This window comes from Loxodonta africana, chromosome 18 (genome assembly GCF_030014295.1).
Source record: "Loxodonta africana isolate mLoxAfr1 chromosome 18, mLoxAfr1.hap2, whole genome shotgun sequence".
Classification (NCBI taxonomy): domain Eukaryota; kingdom Metazoa; phylum Chordata; class Mammalia; order Proboscidea; family Elephantidae; genus Loxodonta; species Loxodonta africana.
In genome coordinates this window covers 69,123,480-69,135,646 of record NC_087359.1, presented here as the reverse complement: position 1 = coordinate 69,135,646, position 12,167 = coordinate 69,123,480, and the positions used below count along the sequence as shown (strand labels likewise).

The 12,167-nt window shown below is 50.9% G+C and overlaps 1 protein-coding gene across 1 annotated transcript in view; it reads right to left on the bottom strand.

Annotated features, from left to right (window-relative positions):
• Window positions 1-359: 359 nt before the first annotated feature.
• PELP1 (proline, glutamate and leucine rich protein 1) overlaps window positions 360-12,167 on the bottom strand; it is a 45,086-nt gene continuing 33,278 nt past the window's right edge. Inside the window, exons 4-17 of the mRNA XM_003416876.4 lie at window positions 11,180-11,329; window positions 10,883-10,954; window positions 5,750-5,809; window positions 5,314-5,464; window positions 4,995-5,124; window positions 4,747-4,834; window positions 4,180-4,268; window positions 3,982-4,098; window positions 3,687-3,834; window positions 3,371-3,530; window positions 2,566-2,621; window positions 2,215-2,421; window positions 653-2,098; window positions 360-502 (exon numbers count right to left, since the gene is read on the bottom strand). Coding sequence (XP_003416924.2) covers window positions 410-502; window positions 653-2,098; window positions 2,215-2,421; window positions 2,566-2,621; window positions 3,371-3,530; window positions 3,687-3,834; window positions 3,982-4,098; window positions 4,180-4,268; window positions 4,747-4,834; window positions 4,995-5,124; window positions 5,314-5,464; window positions 5,750-5,809; window positions 10,883-10,954; window positions 11,180-11,329 — 2,967 coding nt within the window. The 3' untranslated portion in view covers window positions 360-409. The remainder of the gene's footprint in view (window positions 503-652; window positions 2,099-2,214; window positions 2,422-2,565; window positions 2,622-3,370; window positions 3,531-3,686; window positions 3,835-3,981; window positions 4,099-4,179; window positions 4,269-4,746; window positions 4,835-4,994; window positions 5,125-5,313; window positions 5,465-5,749; window positions 5,810-10,882; window positions 10,955-11,179; window positions 11,330-12,167) is intronic.

Here is a 12,167-nt window from a genome sequence, read left to right as displayed (position 1 = left end):
TGTGGAATTTGTCGTATTGCCAGATATTCTGGTGTGTATGTTTTCACCATGATAAAAAAAAAAAAAAAAAAAAGCAGGGCTAAATTTTATAACTCCTTGTAGTCTTAACCACACAGACAAGCCAGCACAGAGTTAGCATCACAAAGAGCAGAGGACGAGAATTCTAAAACTCTGACACCGACGTGCAGAGTGGGACGATGGTCCCTGTAGGTCAACGGTTCCTCCTCCTCTGGACAATGGAGACAACAGGATGGCTATGGAGACACTGGGAAATAGCACGGGTACCTTGAAAAGCCCAGTAGACACTTGGGCTTCTGGCAGGGGATACAGTTGTCAAAAGGCAGAAGCAGCAGGCAATATCCAAGGACATAGCTTTATTGGAAACAGGGATTAGGGGTGCAAGAGAGGGCTAAGAATCAGGCTCTGTGGCAGGCGGTGGCTTCTCGTCATCAGGGGGACAATCAATGAAGTCGGCCAGCATGGCAGCTGTGTCATCCTGCTCCTTTTAGGGACAAGGACAAAAGATTTCAAAGTCACACACAGAAGAGTGGGCCAGGCTGGGGACAAACCTCTTCCCTAACAAAAGCAGCTGCAACCCCTTCTTCACCCCAACCCTTCCACACGAGCTAACCCCCCTACCTGGCCCTCTCACCTTTTCCTCCAGAGCTGCTGCCTCTGTCTCTGTCTCCATCTCTTCTTCGGCAGATGTCTCTGGTGGGGTTGGTACCTTGTCACCCCCATTCTCGGTCCCCTCTTCCATCAGGGTTGGGGGGGCAGGGGGCTCTTCTTCAACAAGCTCTTGCGGAGAAGGCCCTGCTGGGGGACTTCCCCCTTTCCTTTCCACCTCCCCCTGGGCGGGGAGGACCTCAGGAGCCAGTGTGGGGGCCGTCTCAGCCCCGTGCTCCTCCTCTGCCCCCGGCTCCTCCACTTCTAGCAGCAGCCCAGGTTCTGGTTCTGGCTCAGGTGGTGCCTTGGGGGACTCGGAGGTGGGTGGAGCTGGGGGCAGGGTCGGGGGTGGAGGCCCACCTTCTTCCGCCTCCCCTCCTGCTGAGCCAAACTCCAGCTCTTCTACCTCTTCCAACTCTTCTTCCTCCTCCTCGTCCTCCTCCTCTTCTTCTTCCTCTAATTCACCTTCCTCCTCCTCAAATTCTTCTTCAAACTCTTCTTCCTCTTCTTCCTCCTCTTCAAAATACTCTTCTTCATCCTCTTCTTCTTCCTCAAAATCTTCTTCTTCCTCCTCTTCCTCCTCTTCTTCCTCCTCTTCGTCCTCTTCCTCTTCCTCCTCCTCATCACTGCTGTTGATATTAATGACTGTCAAATCTTCTTCCAGGGCTGGGGGTCCTCCCCCACCAGGAGTCCCTTCAGGGACCAACTGGGGTGGTGGGAGTGTCACCGGACCAGGAACAGGAAGGGGCGGTGGTGGCGGGAGGGGCCCTGGGGCTGCAGGAAGCTCTTCAGGCTCCTCCTTGGCTGGCACAGGAGGCGAGGCTGTTGGTGGCCCAGCTGGGGCCACAGGGGGAGGTGTGCTGCCTGAGGTGGGTGGGGGCGGCAGGGGTGGTAGCCCCTCGGGCACGATTACCACGCTGTCATCAGAGTCACTCTCTAAGGAGATCTCCACATCGGATGCCTCCTCCTTATCATAGTGAACGAAGGCTGGTCTGGGCACTCTCCCACCAAATGTCTCATCAGCGGGTAGGGGAGGGGGAGGACTGCCACTAGTGGCAAGGACCGGGTCCTCGTTTGAGCCTGCCCGGTGGTTCTCAGGGCCAGGCAAGAGCCGGGGGGGTACAGACACCAGGCCTGGGACTGAGAGGCCTAGGTGGTTGGCTGTGGCTGGAGGTCCAGGGCGTGCTGAGGGCATTGGGCCTGCTGTGGGCATGGGGCCTGCTGAGGGCAGGGGGCCTGCTGAGGGCAGGGGGCCTACCGAGGGCATGGTGCCAGGGGGATGGAAGGGTGGGGCCCTGAATGGAGATGGGGCCTCGATGGGGGGAACTGGGGCAGGTGTGTGGCAGGGGGGTGCCGTGGACTGCAGGGGAGGAACCCGGGGGTGGGTCAGAGCAGCACAAGTCACCAGTGCTTCTGAGCAGAAAGAGGAGACCTAAGAAGGAAGAAAAGCAAATGTGAGCATCAGGCACACAGGGTGCCAGGGGGCTGGAGAGGGAGAGCCCGCCAGTATCAGAAACAAAGGACCCCAGAAACCAGAGGCTGACTCACCTCAAGGCTATCTTCTCGCTGGCCAAGGGAGAAGGCTTGCAGGGCACAGGAGAGAGGAGGTGGGCATCGAGGAGAAGGTGCCAACAGCAGTGCCAGCAGCAGGTGGTAGAGTTCACGGCGGCAGCGGGAGCTGGTATATGGGGAGCTGCCCAGGACCTCACCCTGCTGGACACCCATGACCAAGGGCAGGACCAGGTCATGCAGTCTCTGCAAAGGACAGGGAGCACCCCTAGAAACATCACCAAGGCCAGCCAGCCCTTCCCCAGGACCTACTCAGGTTTGACTGGGCCCACTGCTGGGGTACACCCCCACATGAACAGGAGCAGGGGCCCTGCCCCGGGCTCCACTCACCTTGTGAGTCTCCTCCTTGATGAGAGGCCCACACATGAGGATGGTCCGGCTAAGGCCTGGGGAGGAGAGGATGTGTAAGAGGCAGGCTACTAACGGAATTCAGAGCCCAGGCTTCTGAACCACATATCCCAAGGGTGGGCAAGTCATTTAACCACTCTGAGTCTGTCTTCTTAAGTATAAAATGGAGATCAAAAAGTACCTCTACGACTTCCCTCATCACTGGACTTTTGTCTAAAGCCATTTCAAAAAAAAAGTACCTCTACTACTTAGGGCTGTTGGCAATATTCAAATGAGATAATTATGTAAAACATTATCAATATGTATATATTTAGGGAGAGCTGGCTGTCCTCTTTAGAAAGGGTGAGATGACAGGCTGTGAAAAATATTGAGACCCAAAGGAAAGTCACCCATTCACAGTATCAGACCAGAAACTTCAGCTTATAGGTAAGACAGTATGTTGGAAACAGGAAGCACCATTGGGCAACCTGCCCTAGGGAGAATGTAAGCTCCACCAAGGGCAGGGATTTTTTCCCCAAGTGTCCAGAACAGTACTCAGCATATAGAGTGGTTATGCGAACAACATATGTGTTAAACACATCAGATAAATGAGACCTTTGAGGTGCCGTGTGGACGACCAGAATCCCCTACCTAACGGCAAGAGCCGAGATTCCAGCCTGGTGAATATGTGGCCACTTCTGCTCCTCTGGCCCACTCTGCAGACTTTTACCTGGCTCTGCACTGGACCTACTCCGCTTCACCACCTGGTCTCGGACTCTCACCCCAGGCCACCCCAGCCCTCACCCACCTCTCAACGCAGCTGCACACACATCACTGTTGGCATTGCTATCCCCTTTTCGGTGGGTAGGCGGGGCCACCGCTTCCCCTACATCCAGCTTCAGCTTCTTGGGGGCGCTGGGCTTTCCAGTTTGCAAACTCCCATCAGGACTCCCCCGGGGGCTGCGCAGCTAGGGTGGAGGGAGACATAAAGCATCATACAGAGGCAAATGGGAAGGCAGGGTAGAGGAGAGGGCGTGGTGGATGCAGGGCACACTGGGACCACAGACGCAGGAACCACGGACACAGGATGAGAGTGCTGGAACAGGAGCCAAGGCTGCACTCACCTTGAGGCCATCAGCTGGTGGGGAGATGTCACTGAGCAGGTGGGTGAGCAGGGCCTCTGCCGACGCTCCTCCCTGGAGGACTCCTGCCGAGGCCCCACACACCTTCACCCACAGCTCCAGGACGGCATATACCTTGGCCCGCACGGTGCTGTGGTGGGAGCAACAAGGAGCGGTCATAAGGGCAAGTCTACCCACCTGGTTCTGCCTCTTCTCCTTCAGGACTCCCAACCCCTCTGAGCCTCCAGTCACCTGCATCTCCTCCCCCTTCCTCTTTATTCCCTTCCTTGATGCTCACCTGTAAGGTCTTTCCTGGCCTGGGGAGAGGGTATCTCTGCCCATGCTCCAGGCACCAAGGACCTGAGGGAGCAGGCGGCTGATCAGGCCCCCAAAACGCAAGAGCCGGCTTCCACACCTGGAGGGAGAGACAGGATGGTAAGACCTCGTTCCCAGCAAGTCCCAGTCACTTGACCACACCCTTCCCAACCACATTCACGCGAGAATGAGGGCAGAGAGCAGGTCCAGGGCTTCCAGGTGGACCGAGGGCAGCAGCAGCAGCCGCAGCGGACCGTCTCCAAGCAAACTCTGGAGGAAAAAAAACAGAGGAACTAGCAAATACAGGTAGGGGAAGAAAGTGAGACACAGGAAGAGACAGACACAGAGACACAGTAGCTGAGTGTGACCAGACGCATGTGTAGACTTATGTGACACACCTCCTGACCCTCTCTTAACAAAATCAAACCCCCATCCTGTAAAACAGACCCTAGAAGGAGGGTAAGGGCAGGGATGGCTGAAACTCTCAGCAATGACTCAGCTGATCCCAAAACACCGTCCCTTTGGAAGCATTTGCTACAACTGCTCCCAGTGTATGTGAGATACCCACCCAACAGTGCGCACGTGTCTCTGAGGGTGCTCAGGGAATGATGGCACTTGGACAAAAGTCAGGAGCCCTATGAGACACACTTCAAGGATGCCAGTCTGGTGGCTTCCAGGTCCTCCAGTGCTTTCCTAGTTACCCTGGGTTCTGAGAAAGAGCTATGAACAGGGGACAAGCTCTACTTACAATATTCTTGCCACTGACACTGAGGGTCCGGCAGATGAGGTCCAGGACTTCCTGCACAGGGACGGACACGGGAGCCCCAAACTCAGAGCTACCGAGAGAATCAGAGCAGGGAGGCCCTCAGCACAGCAGCTGCAGCGTAACTCCCAGCACCCACCCTCAATCTCCTTCCACATGATGAAGACGTATCCCCGTCACAAGCCCCCTGCCCCAGGCCCTTGCTCCCTGCCCTCCCCCCGCCACACACACACCTGAGCATGAGGCCCAGGCAGCGGGCCAGGCCAGAAAACCGCTGCCGAAGCCGGAGAAGGCCATGAGCATCACCATCTTCTGAGGGGGACAGCAGCATGTCCACTCCCGGCCCCTCGTACTGCACAGGGGCTGGACAGAAACATGCCACCTTTTATACTTGATGTCTTCTTCCTTCCCCTCCACCTTTATTTCTGTGGAGGACCCACCCTAAATTCCATGCTGACTGGAAACTTACTCCCCCTACCTCCTCTGGGCCACCCCCCTCCTCCCCTCCTGCCAAGTTCCCCAGCTGCTGCCCCACAGAGTCACAGTCCCTACCCGTCTCCGCTCCTTCGTACAGGGTGCCCAGCAGGTTATGCAGTGAGGCCAGCAGGCAGTGCAGCTCCTGCTCCCAGCTCTCCGTGTGCTTCAGGCCCTGGGAAAAGCCAGCCCCTAAAGAGGGCAGCCTGGAGTAACACTCGCAGGCCAACTGCGGAAGAAGCATCAGAAATCTGGTCAGATGGGATGCAGGACCAGCCACAGAATCCTCCCACCCCACCAATACCCAAAAAAGATGGAGACCGAGAAGAGCTCTGAGGGAAACACAGGAAGGGACAGCCGGGTGGTAGAGAGATGAGAACATGGCGCAGAAGTAGACATTCGGCGTTAATAGGTTGGAAGTGGGAACAAGGTCTAAAAGCAGTAACAGAGAGAATGCTAAGAAAGGAATGAGACGAGAAACCCCAGGCTCTCCACACCCTTCCCCTCCCTTCACCTGCTGGAGATGAGGACTCAAGGCCTCTACCCGAGACAGGAAAAAGGAGGCCAGCTTGCCCTGGATTGGGAGAAAAAAAAGAGCGTGATGAGTCAGCTCCAAAGGCCAGATATACATACACACCTTGCCCGTGCTCACCAGCACAATCTAAGCCCATGCCTTTTTCTGTCCTATAGGCACAGGAAGTGAAGAACTCTAGAGGGTATCAATGCCTAGCGGCAGACATGCTTCCATGGTGGAAGGACATCCAAAATGTCTGCTCTTATCCTTAGCCTTCCTGTTTTGGGGGAAAAGGGTCTGGCCCCTGCCCTACACCCAACTGGGCTCCCTCTAGACAGTTGGTACAAAAGTCAATACCATCATCGTCCTCAAGCCAACAGGACACAGAGTACTGAAAAGCACCAATGATACACCCAACTCTCTACAAGCTTATACACAGGAACAAAGGTCCCAGCTGAGAGCTGAGGGGCTAAACAGAGCTGAAGGAGCAGGACAAGGTTAAAGAGAAAGGGAAGACAGTGACCCAGAACCAAGGTAGCAAATCTCAGAGCAGCGACCTGTCAGCCAACAGTTACTGCTGTCTGCTCCATGAAGGCGCCAGAGCAGGAGACTTCACCTGGGGTCCACAATTTACCTGGGCATAGAATCAAAGGGGCCTGGGAACACGAACGGGGAAAAAAAATTAAATCTTTATTTTCACAAACTGATAAATGAATTGTAGCACTTCCCTCAATTATAAATGTAGACAACAAACCACAGTAGTATTAGCAGTACCTGTGGCTGCCACCAATAGGAATTCCCTGTCCTCATTTCACATTATAACAGGTACCTTGATTCACAAGCATCACTACTTTGAAATTATGGTAGTTATTAGACCTGTCACAAGATCTAGTTATTTAACATGTTAATAAACAAGCACACACTACTCTATCACAATTTTATAACACATTTTGATAACTAGATTTCAACAGAATCATGCCCTTTGCAATTTCGTGTGTTTTCTTTTACAAGTCTAAAAGCACTATTCTGAGAAGAGTCCCATGGCAGGGTTAAGAACCCTGCACTAGTGATCTAAGAAGTAATGATACAGGACACTTCCATCTTCAGGGGTAGTTAGAGTCAGAAAAAGTATACAGAAAACAATAACATGGAACCAACATTGGCACCAACATGGCGAAGGGGACAGAGGGGGTCAAGAGAGGATGAGCTGAGGCTCAGAGGGCAGACGGAATCGGGCTTGAAAGATAAGGGTCAGAGCCAGACCACGACAAGCAAGTAGGGGGAAAGAGTGTGAGAGAAGCCACAGAATCAGAAGACGCCACAGAAACAGCGGGCTCAGGAGGATGGGCCTCTGCCTGGAAGCAGCAGGTATTACACGCCTAAAGGTAAACTTCTGGAAGACAAATCAGCGGTGACACCAGGCAAGAGGCAGGGAGCTTTAGGGTGGCAATTAGAAACAGAAGCTTCCACCAGTGTGTGGTTCAGACACTGATCCTCCAAGGACTGCCTCCTATCCACCCTGCAGCAGGAACCACGTTAAGTTTCCCGTGTTCCAGTTCCGGATTCTTACTAACGACAAAACAAGCCTTGTTATAGCTGACCCCAGGTAGGAGGGGACCTAGACCTTCCCTTGGGACTTGGAAAGCACATTCACGTCTGATGTTGCAGGGTTTCAGAACAACAGTGTCCACCCACAGGTCTCCCAATTCACTGGCTTCTCCAAGGGCGGTATCTCCCAGACAGCTGCCATCGGCCCAGTGAGAGTGGTGCTCAGCCTCCTCAGCCACCTTACCGCTCATACTTTCCCTGACAGCTGGAACTGACTCTGGCTCAAAAAGTTGGCTGAGGCCAAGAGAAGTCGGCTTGTGTGACTGCAGTGAAGCACAGGATAATGGCATGGCTCTGACCACAAGGTCTGCCCGAGGTAACCCACAAAGCAAACTCAAGTAATAGTTCACTTGGAACATTTCACTCAAAACATACCCCAGGTATTTCTCAGAAGTAAAGTTAGTCTTCCCACTCCTTCCAAGAACTATTAATTAATCTGGCAAGGAGGAGGAGGTGAGGTAAAGTTTGCGCAGAGATTTACTTCGTGGACTCAAAATGCTTGAGATACATCAATTGTGGGGAGTCACCCTGAGCCTGGCAACTGCTCTAAGGGCTTCTGAGAGATGGGACACAGAACAGATAAACACTTCAAAACGATAAGCTTCCTAAGTACTCAGTCCACAAGATTTCCCAAGTACAAACTGCTTCTGGGGCCTCTGCACAAGAGATCCTTATCTGAGGTACTGCCGACAGAAGAAGCTAAAAACCCTCAAGCAAGGCCAGTTTTCCAGCTTAGAGAAATAAAAGCATACATACATACCATGTTAACAATGGACGACAGCTCTGTTTGGTTTGGAAAGGGTGCTCAAAAACCAGGCCATAACTCAAAAAGTAAACCCGTCTGAAAAAAGACTGTGGATTACAGGTGAATTCTCCTTACCACTCACACTGAAAAGTAAGAGGTAGCAGCAGAGGAAACACTTAGCACTCTAGTTCCCATGACTGTTCAATTCTCTGTCCTGCAGCTAACACGCAATCGCCCTCCATTTTCAAGAAGATACAGATAACACCAAACAAAGATGAATCAAAACAGACATTGGCAGTATTACCTCACAAACGCTGACCAATGAGGGGCTCGGGGACAAGGATCTATTTGTATTCATTAGGAAGTCAAACTTTCAGAATCTTTTACAAGAAAGGCGGTTTTTATTAAACTTAATTCCATGCACTGCCTCCCCAAAGATTCTATCACCTTGATTACTGGCATCCAAATGAAAACAAAGAATTAACAGGGACATGACTCCATGTTCACTGCGACATCATCTGCACCAGGATGTCTCAGATACCGCGAGTAGCCAGTTACCACAGCCCTCGCCGACACCACTCCCCGACCACAGCAGCTGTGCCCACGGCGCTCTGAGGCTGACTCACAGTCATTCTCAAGCCAGGGATCTACGCAGCCACAGACAACTGATCGGAGCAGGCCCTAGTGTTGAAACCTATCCGCTAACCCTGTCTCCATTCGCCAAAGCTTCTAGGAAGTCTGGTTTAGTAGAAAGAACACGGGCTTTTAAGGCAAACAGATCTGGTTCACATTCTGGTTTTACAACTACCAGTTACAGAACCTTGAGGTCAGTTACTTCGACCCCACGGGCCTATTTCCTCCTCCGTAAAATGGCGTAATACCAACCCCACGGAATTATTATAATGATAAAATGAGACAACACGGCTTAAATGCTCAGCAGAGTGCCCGGCACATAGTGGCTACCCACTAAACGGCAGTTCCCCTTCCCTCACGTGGCTTATGCAGCTTGTGGGACTGAGTATGTGACTGACTCTTTAAGGGCTTACTCTCTTGATTTGGTCATAAACACACTGCCGTGGAGTAGATTCCCACTGCTAGCAACCCTGTAGGACAGAAGAGAGCTGCCCCCGTAGGGTTTCTTAGGCTGTAATCTTTAAGGGGGCAGACGGCCACACCTTCCTCCCGCAGAGCAGCTGGTGGGTTTGAGCTGCCAAGCTTCTGATTAGCAGCCGAACACCTAACCACTTCGTCATCAGGGATCCTTTGATTTGATCACAGTACCCTATAATGTTACTTCCAAGATAATTTGAAGGCTAAACTCTCTCTTAAAAAAACCGCTATAATGACCGATACAGTTAACCACACCAGTTATACAAAAAAGTTAATTTTCTGCCACTTCCAGGTCTATAGATTTATGCTTCCATTTGAATGCGGGGGTTCTGAAGCATTTGTCAAGCCAACAACGAGTATAACACAACAAAAGAGAACGTCTGATCTCCAGGAGAACGCCTACTTGTTCTCAGTACTACTGGCTATCCAATTTTACTGCAAACAAATGTGCTAATTACCAATGGCCCTTTAACTTTTACTGCATTAGTAGAATTTGTTAACCATTCATATTTGTTATTGTATCCCTTGAAAATAAAACTAATTCTCTCACTGGCCCCTCCTCCTCCCTTGCCTGAGCCACATATCCCCTGCTTGTTTGCACTAATAAGGCTTTGCTGGCACTGGGTTGGGTGTTGGGTACAGCCACCTTGTTTGGTGTTATGACAGCTTGGAGGCAGGGGTGGGGAGTGATAGAGGGAGCTTAGTCAGGAATGTAAGAAGACAGGAGTGTTGGGGAAGTTGTCACAGGAAAGTGCTAATCAGAACAGCTTCTCTGAGGAAATTACAAGAGCTTCAGGAACAAAGAAAGACAGGATGGCAGAAAACTGGCAAGGCATTCTCGATACAGGGAAGGCAGGGAGAAAGGGGAAGAAGTCCACAGCTAAGAGCCTGGGCTCTGGCATCATACAGCTGTGGTTCTGATTCCTACTGATCTGGGGCAAGTTACTTGATTTCAGTTTCTCCATCTGTGAGGATTATAGGAGATAATGCACTTAGAGCACTATACGGTGATGTAACTATAGTTGTGGAGATGATATTATTAGCTACAATCAAGACAGCCCCCGGCTCATGGTCACCCCATGTAAAATCGAAAAAAACGCTACCAGTCTTGCACCACCCCCATGATCAGCTACAGATCAGACTATTGTGACCCACAGGGTTTTCCCTGGTTGATTTTTGGAAAGAGATCACCAGGCCTTTCTTCCTAGTTGCCTTAGTCTGGAAGCTCTGCTAAAACCTGTTCAGCATCACAGCAACACACAAGCTTCCACTAGGTAGTGGCTGCACATGAGGGGCACTGGCGGGGAATCAATCCCAGGGCTCCTGCCTGGAAGGTGAGAATTCTACTACTGAACCACCACTGCCCCCAGCCGTGGAAACAGGTAAGTCTAAGTACAACCAGAATATAACCCAAAAACCCACTGCCGTCAAATCGATTCCAACTCACAGCGACCCTACAGGACAGAGCAAAACTGCCCCCATAGAGTAACCAAGGAGCGCCCGGTGGATTTGAACTGCTGACCTCTTGGTTAGCAGCCGTAGCACTTAACCACTACACCACCAGGGCTTCCAACCAGAATATAAGTGCTTAGAAATCTCAGGAACAGAAGCTGAGCTAAGAGCTGTCAAGGTTTATGTTGATGGGGAGAGGCATTCCCACAAATACTTACTTTAAGAGAACCACAAGCCCGAGGAAAATAGATCATACAAGCCTTCATCCCCTCCAGTGCCGAAAGCTCACACTGTGGGAAACACAGAAAAGGAAGAAGTTGAGTGCCCATCGCCTCCACTCCCCACCCCACCCCACTAACCCCTTAAGGTCCCTTCTCCATACAATCACATTTTCTTGGCCCACTCCTTCAATCCCAATTCCCCAAATACTTCCCACTATATTCTTTAATCCAAACAGTGTGTATGAGGGAGGACAAGCACTGTAAGGGGCCAGACTTGTTGGGGGAGGGACTCACCTCTGGTCTGAGGCCCAGCAGGGAAGTAAGAAGGCCAGGAAGGTGGTTCATGGAGATATCCCGGAAAAGCGTAGGAAGCTGGGCTGCATATCGGAGCAGGTCCTTCAGAATGGCCACGGCCAACTCCATTGTGGGGGCAGGGTCCTGGGACTAAGAGCAAGGACAGCCCATGTTCCTAACCTCACTTTTACTGCCGCCAAGAGGAGGAACAGTAGGTTTAACAACATGAGGCTTTTGAGAAACACCACTGTTAACGTCAACACTACCATTACATTCATTATCTGTAGGAATGGAGGGCATTAGAGGTAAAAAAAAAATTTTTTTTTTTTTTTGGAGTACCCAAAAGTAACAAATTTACCTACAGAGAAGACGTATGTTTACATTTTAGTATTAATATTAAGGGTATCTGGGCTCCTAGAAATTTGTTTTAGGGGAAAAAAAGTAAAAAAGCGACACCTTAAAGTTCTGACTAACTGGAAGATCTCAAGGGTTTCTTAGTTCTCCCATACTCTATTTCCCTGATGCGAAAGGAGCAACAGCACCTTTCAGACTGAAAACATCTCAGCTTATCCTCAGCCATAATAAACTGCCCATCTCTACATGCGTGTGATCCAGCTGGCACAAACTCACCTTAGAACTCACTGAGAAAAAATGATTTGGATTTAGAAGGACCTCCCTGGAAAATTAACATGTATTAACATGCTGAATTAACATTCTGTGCACACCTCCTGCTAGACTAGAGGAGGCAATGTGTCCACAAGACAAATGAGAATGCTTATTAAAAAAGTAAGGAGCTACCTGGAGCCATACAGGAGGCTCAAAGACTGCACTTGATTTTCTTTGTTGCTTTCTTGCTACAAAAATAAAATCTGCTCAACAGCCAAAAGAAAAAAAAAAAAAAATCTATATATATAGATAGATAGACAGATAGATATATCCCCGAAGTCATCTTAAAAGAGAACAATAGTTTAGGTTAACTAGTAAAAAA